The sequence below is a fragment of the Sceloporus occidentalis genome, unplaced genomic scaffold (assembly GCF_023333645.1).
Source record: "Sceloporus occidentalis isolate IW3139 unplaced genomic scaffold, rSceOcc1.0.p SCAF_219, whole genome shotgun sequence".
NCBI lineage: Eukaryota > Metazoa > Chordata > Lepidosauria > Squamata > Phrynosomatidae > Sceloporus > Sceloporus occidentalis.
In genome coordinates, this window is record NW_028317199.1 from 900,001 (window position 1) to 907,500 (window position 7,500).

The window sequence follows — 7,500 nt, forward strand, 5'->3', positions numbered from 1 at the left end:
CTTTGTGGTTTAATTATCAACACACCCCGCAATTAAGAAATTAAATTGGGTTTTGAAGCAGACACGTTGCCTGAACCTATTTCATAGGAGCGTCAATTAAAAACGGATACGTTCAATTAAAGAGCTCAGCGTCTCGGGTGGAAGGCACCTTTGTGTCATCGTTGGCACAAGTCCTCATAAATCTCTCCCCTTCTTCTTTCTAATGAGTTCCAGACAAGACATTAAAAGCTTGAGAGCTCGCTCCAAATATTTGACATCTGCTTAGCGCTTCCCGGAAGAGACGGTCTAGAAGTCCGTGGGCTCTTTATTCCGGCCAACAGTAACACGTTGTTTTCAGATGATTTAATATTATTATAGTAAGACTGAATGAAATTACTCTCTAACCTGATTAGGATGACCTCTCCGTATCCTGCAAACTGTTGGAGAAGCTCATCAATTAAACTGTCGTCAAAATAATTATCTTCGGGGGAGCTGCTCTGCAGGGAGACCATGACCGTGCCGTCCGGGGGTCCTTGCTCTGCTATCACCTCCTTGTAGATGTTTTGCCTTTCCTCTGCTTCCGTTTCAAAGATGTCGACTTCGATCAGAGCAACGACCGGCCTGTAAGAGACACACAACCCTGTCACGCGAAATACCTTAACGGACAGGCGATCGAGAGCCATCGCTTGCACGGGGTGCCTTACCTGTGGTCGGAGGTTTTTAGCTCCGCGCGGCCGTAGTGCAGCAAAGTACCTGGATTCCAGGTATACGGAATGTTTTTCCCTTCTTGTAAACTTGAATTCAGAAGATCCAAATCTTCAGCTACAAAAAGAAAGACACGTTTGTAGGTTAATTGGAGCTTATTACATATACTATATACACATACATATTACATATACTATATACACACACATCTCGATAATAACTACCCCAGGTAATCCCATTGGAACATAAATGGGAATTATTTTCAATTCAGCTGTCAGATCAGACAAAATATGGGCTTAATAAAAATCTACGTTTTCGGTGAAGCAAGTGCACTGCAATCGTACGACTATGATGTCGGCAAATAGAATCTTTCTTTTTTAATAGTACCTGTACAGCATACATACTGCTAATAACATATTGTTATAATAAATTCATGCTTTACTACGGGACTTGGTCCATCTGTCACATCATGAACCTCATTTATTAGAAGAGAAACAGATGCTCATTAAAAATAAAAATTACCGGATTTGTCAAAAGGCCATTTTCTTCTCCTCCAAAGAATGCGGTCGGTCCACGCTGGCGTACGACACTTCTCACTCGTGTCATAGTCATCCGAGAACAAGTCGTATTTATATGTGGGAGCAAAATTGATCTTTCCCTCTAAAAATCCACGAAAAACCTGGAAAAAAAAATAAATTGGAGAAATTAAAACGGAAGCTTTCCTTCTCCTGGGAATAAAATGTCCGCTGTCCTGCAGCCCAAAAAGGTATAAATGCAACAAGGTTTCAGTTGTTGATTTTGATGTCACAGAATTTAAGAAGTTTAACTCTTGGGACCGACGTTTTTAATAAAAAGAACATAGTCTCAAAAGAAAGAAAGCTACTGAATTTCGAGGTACCTGGTGAGACAGAAGGGGTAGGAGCAGCGCTACCGGTGAGGCCAGACTGGTTCCACCTGACAGGTAGACACCAAGGTGTTCGCCAAAAAAAGTTATACTGGCGATGAGCCCCCAACTCTTCCACCCCCAAAATACAGCATGAATTTTGTAATCATTCTTGTCTATGGAAAAAGGATAAGTATCTGCTTTTCCTATACCTGGCTATTGTTCTTTTGATTGGTCAGTTGGTCTCCTGAAAGAAGAGAATCCCAGTTCTGACTTCGGATCAGTTCTTTCACTTCTTCGTTTGGAAGGTCGATGCGATAGTTAAAATCCCCACACCAAAACACATAATCGTGAGAAAAGAGCATTCTTCCCTAAAAAGGCAAATCAGCAAGAGACACACACAGGTTCCCGTTTAGGAGGCAAAAAAGCAGAACAAGTGAAATCAAGCTTGCCAACAAATAAGCTTACAAGCAGGGTTAAGTTAAGTTACAAGCAGCGCTGCGGGGGATCTGGATCTCAGTCTCATAGTCAAACCTATTTGAGGTCTGATTAGAAGATGACCCCGATTATAAGACTAGGGGTATTTTTCAGAGCATTCGCTTTGTCTTATAATCGAGCAAATACGGTATATGACAAATACAGTATTTACAAAGAACAACGACCGTGTTTGTCGCCTACAGATATAAAGATCAAAGATGTACAAGCTTTCATTTGTCACTTGGGTAAAGATTATGGCTGCATTGCTTCCCCGGCGGCGGGTTTAGTACTCGGCACGTAGGAGGGACAGATTTCCGCAGCATCTGCTGCTTCATACGTGTACCTTCTGAGCTGAACATATGACCAAATTCAAAGACACGCTTCTTTCCACCTAAACGGTGCTCTTCCCCTTACACAAAACATGAATTACACATTAAAGAAATACCTATGGCTGGCTGAAGCCGTTACCGCATATGCATTGTGGTCTCTTTACACCGTCTCACCCAGAGTGTTCACCGAGCCAGTGCCGGAGCCGACTGAAGATTTGGGGACTTGGATAATTTTTGAACATATTATACAAGGAAGCCCTGCTGGAACGCACCTTAATAAAAACGATATTTCAGGAGTAGGCATCACGATGCTCCTCCTTACCGTAGTATTAAACTAAAGCTAAAAACTTCCTCAATCTTCCACCGAATTTCTATGAATGCGGCAAAGTGTTATTTTCTTTTTTAAGCGGAAGCAGGAATTGCAGGTTTACCATCGGAAAGCTGAGTTTGCGGGTTATCTCCATGTAGTCCTCGTTTCTCTCTTTCACTTGAGACTGTCCTGCGGCAAAGTGACTGCACACAAAGCAGAGACTGGTCGTGTGCATCAACATCCGGACGGCCACGGCCCCCTTGTTGCCGGTCGCGCCTCCCATACCGGTCTTCACGGTGTCAACCGAAACATCTCTGTAATATAAGCGGGAGCGGTGAGCGTGCGATGGCCCAAAGTTACAGAAAAACTTAAAATGCTCAGTAACTCACAGTTCTGCGTGAATGAAAGAACGCAAAAAAATTAAATAAATAAAAATAAAAAAGTACAAATATTTTATAACATTTGTGGGGTTAAAATACACCATTTCTTCTATCTTTCTTTCTATAGCACACAGATATATGCCAATAGTATGCTTTTTTGCAGTCTGCTATTATAAGTCGAATTCTGATTGAATTCTCTTTTCCAGCGAATGCCGGCTTCTCTGCCTGCCAGCTCAGACCGGACACCATCGGAGTTCCCTTCTCCGCCTGCGGCAACGATCGCTTACTTTGATTCTTCGGCACAGGAGGCTCTTGTAAGTTCTCTTCTACTGATGTTGGTAAGAATTTCGGCAGAAGCAGAGACTGTCGGCAACCGGATTGTAGGCTGAGAGCAGGCAGGGCTGGTCACCCTGATAAGGTAGCTTCCTCAAAATCCGCCAGGAGGGCTCTTGATGGACCAACCTGAACACTTTGAGTTTCCCACATTCTCAAAGTCCTCAAATAACGGCAATCTAAAATGTTTCAAACGTAACAAGGAATGCAAACTCACCTGATGAAAGGTGCATGCTGGGGTCTGATGAAGATGAACAGGCAGACGCCGACGAGCTGCTCCGAGGCGAGGAGGACATACTTGTTGTCTCTGGACAGGGTTTTCTGGAGTTCTGCTGCCCACAGCTTCTGATTGGTTGTGCTGAAAACCAAATTTCGAGGAGACAATCAACACAAAGAGAAAAACCGACACAGACAAGAAGAGAAGGAATATGGGCTAAAGTCTTATTTTCTAACTTATAGCAAAAAAATGTACACACAACAAATTTACATGCAGAAAAATGCATAGGGAGCCCATGCCAAATAGACTCCAATATGCATTTTATTAAAGCATGAGTGGCCACTTAATGCAGCGAGTACAAGCCGGAGGGAGGGCCAAATGGTTCTTATCCAACGTCACATTTTAGGTTTCTAAAATTGCTGAAACACACGAATCAGCGATCTCGTAAAACTGCTGAGAATGTAAGCGTGTGGAAATCGCAAAGAATTATCGTAACTACAAAATAAATAAAATTAGAATATTTATACGATATATAACCAATATACGGGGGCCGTTTACTAAACCTTGCGTTAATCCTTACCTTGCGTTCACAATATTCCCTGCGTTTAATTCAACCATCTCTTCAAAGCCAATGGCAAATATATCAACGGGTTTGCTTCGCCTGTCTAAAAGAAGGGCAGCGTTAAAACATGCCGTATTAGCCGCATATATACATTATTCCATATTGCCCTTCCCAGGAGATATATATATATATATATATATACATATATATACATATATATATGTATATCTCCATCTCTTGATCTGCTGACATCACTAGACAGATGTAACGTCTGCTCGGAGGGCTTGCTGCCAGAGAGACCCTTAATTGCTTAAAAACACAGAAGCCACCAAATTTAATTCCAGGAGATTATGTGTTCTGCAGGAAATCGGTGCTTGGTCTCTCCAGACTTAACCCTTTCAGTGTCAGAATAGTGCAATACTACATTAGCTGTACGCATCACGTATAGCACACACATTTTGCGATTCAGCTTTGAACGGGGAGGAAGAATTCAGCAAATACCGTGTCAAGCAGCTAAGATATCTATTGTCACTCCCAATAAAATTTCCATCACAGATGCTATTTAATCTGTATACACATTTATTATACAGAAAGTGACATAATAAAATAATAAATATTTTATTATGTATAGGCCTCTTTAAGTATATTATTTAACGTTCACAGGTTTTTTTTTGTTATAGTCGTTTTATATTTGGCTACCAGGTGAAACGGTGAAGGAGCAACAGCAAGATTTCTTTATTTCGAGGCATCAGATGATTTACGAAGGGACGAGCCAGCGACCATTTGCACTTTAATGCATATGGGAGCCGAGTGGACCCTTTACATTTTTGTTTGGCCCACTTGCAAATGCATGGGGGGGATTCTGAAGACCCCCGCCCCCCGTAATCACTTCTTTCTCTGCCCCAGCTCCTATGCTTGCACCAGATGTGTTTGGCGGAAAGTAAAGGGATGGGGGCAAAAGAAGGCAGACAGTTTCACACGCTGACAATACTGAGAGTTCGGGAGAGCTGGGGGGCTCTTTAATTAAAGATACGCCTGTTTCTTAAAGAGGGGCCGAATAAGGGACAGCTGGGTAATGGATCGTTACCTTGGAACTCCTGGATGCCAGCAATCTTCGGGGCATCCAGCAGCCAGTCGGTCAAGGTCTGGTTCTTAAAGGCGATGCTTCGGAACTGCTTCCCACCGTTGACATTCCAGGTCCCGACACATACGCGGATTTTCTTGGGTTTGGAATACCTGTAATAATTCTCGCACATGCTGCGCAGGACTCTCGGAGAGGCTACAGGGGAGAAAAAAGGCCAGTTTTAGGTATACAGAGACTACGGCCGTGCATGTATAGGACACGGAATTATGTAGCAATGAATGAATGCGGAGAATCGGGTCTCTGACAGCGGAAAGGGTTATCGGCGTTTATGGAGAGAGAGTAAGACAGACGATAGCGTCCGCTAATAAAGATAAGCGACAATACCTGATTGTAACATGAGCTCAGACACTGACCACGCGGCAGAGGAGAAAGAACAAAAGCGTTAGTTAATAGAAAGTCAATGAAACGCACCATCGATATTTACTAATATATTCTGGGGAGAGAGTAAGGAGGAACACCGTTCAGTCTCTTTCATACCATGTAAGCTCCCGGCGGTCAGCAGAGCTCTCGCTTTATCAGCTAAATCGCTGTTCAGGGTGTTCCCCAATAATAACACGTCTATGGCCTCCTGCTTTGAGCCGTCGAAGAAGTTACTCTGAATGGTTCTGGTCACCGACCTCGCGCCGTCCTTCAGCTTTCCGCCCTATAGAAAGAAAAGCCGTCATCTATAGATAATGCAAGAAACGACGCATTTCCACGCATCAGTAACACTCAAAGAACGGCTCAAAAACCCCCCGTCTACAGCCCGTCATCACAAACCGATAATTCCAATAATTACCGGTCACCGCCTAAAAACACTTTTACAGTGTAAAAAATAAAATAAAAACTGGATTTAAATATAGATAAACTATTATAGGCTACCAGAAGATGACATTTTCAATACAGCAAACTTATTTTCAATAATATGCAAAAAATAAAAAAGTACAGACTAACAATCTGTGGGGGGGAGGGGCAGGCTGAAGAAGAAAAAAGTCTTTAAATTATATATATTTTATAATATTTTTTCTGAAAATAAGGGAGGTTAATGCTATGCTAGGAGCCAACGGATCAAACCATTTACTCTCCGAGAGAAGGCTTCTTTGATTTGAATTCTATAGTTGTGTGTTTAAAAAGGAAGAACTGTAGATATCAACATGATATCAAATAAATCTCTTTGGAACAGACTGAACGCTCTATTTGGAACGGTGTTGCTGGCTACTCTTATCTTTTATTGCGAGTAAACATTGCTTGCATGCGAAATGCCTGCCTACTGACAGACCGATCACTTTTGGGCATTCACTGTTCACACACGGACGGCATTACAGGCGGGGGTAATTCATACCCCAGACATAAGATGGTAAGAAGGGTTACAGGGAGAGTAAGGGAAGAGCAGTATGTATGTATAAAAAGATTTTGGGGCGCAGCAACCCACAGAATGTTCTTGTTCACTAAACCATTCGTTTGGCTGCTCTCGTCATAGGCTGGCTTTGCGCTGTAATACCTACTAACTCTCCCGGATTCCAGCCTGAGCCGATTATTAAGCTCTGCAGCCGATACGTTTAAGCCGAGGGGATAAGAGAGCTGTTGGAGACCACCCAGCTGTTTTGGGGTAGCCCGTCCCTTTGTATGGCTAGACCTGCCTCCTATAAAAGGAGCCGAAGAGCGATAGCTCCAGCCTTATGGACGTTCCCCACCATGAACTCCACTACCACGACCATACATTACTTCTCAGAAAACAGAATCATCAGATACTCACCATTCAAACACAAGTTCGAAAGGACCCAAGAGAAAGCAGAAGGAAAGCAGTCAAGAAATGAGATGTTAACAATGGGCATAATGTCTATCTTTATACAAAAGGAGAGAGAAAAAGGGTGAAACCATGGAATTAAAGAAATGATGGCAGATCACAAGGCAAGGCTGGATTTCAAATGCCCAAACGCAACGTTACTGCCGCCACGCACTTCGTGCAGCGAATCTACACTACATTTACCACCGAGGTCAGAAAACGAAGTGAAGCTGCATGGCCGGAACCACCATTTATTTTTTTTTTTTACATAGGAGGCAACCTGTGTGGTTAAAAGTATCGTTAACAATCCTAAAACACCCAGTTTGGATAAACATACGCAGCAGATGTACATCAGAAATGGGTCTAGCTTGGCGATAAGCATTAAAACGTTTTAATAGATTGATCCGAGAGCTCGT

General features: G+C 42.7%; 1 protein-coding gene across 1 annotated transcript in view; it reads right to left on the reverse strand.

Moving 5' to 3' along the window:
• LOC149277315 (polyphosphatidylinositol phosphatase SYNJ1-like) overlaps positions 1-7,500 on the reverse strand; it is a 31,486-nt gene that overhangs the window by 9,495 nt on the left and 14,491 nt on the right. Inside the window, exons 11-20 of the mRNA XM_089503089.1 lie at positions 5,797-5,962; positions 5,644-5,667; positions 5,263-5,454; positions 4,194-4,278; positions 3,614-3,754; positions 2,805-2,997; positions 1,780-1,938; positions 1,207-1,363; positions 684-801; positions 385-600 (exon numbers count right to left, since the gene is read on the reverse strand). Of these exons, the coding sequence (XP_089359215.1) occupies positions 385-600; positions 684-801; positions 1,207-1,363; positions 1,780-1,938; positions 2,805-2,997; positions 3,614-3,754; positions 4,194-4,278; positions 5,263-5,454; positions 5,644-5,667; positions 5,797-5,962 (1,451 nt within the window). The remainder of the gene's footprint in view (positions 1-384; positions 601-683; positions 802-1,206; positions 1,364-1,779; positions 1,939-2,804; positions 2,998-3,613; positions 3,755-4,193; positions 4,279-5,262; positions 5,455-5,643; positions 5,668-5,796; positions 5,963-7,500) is intronic.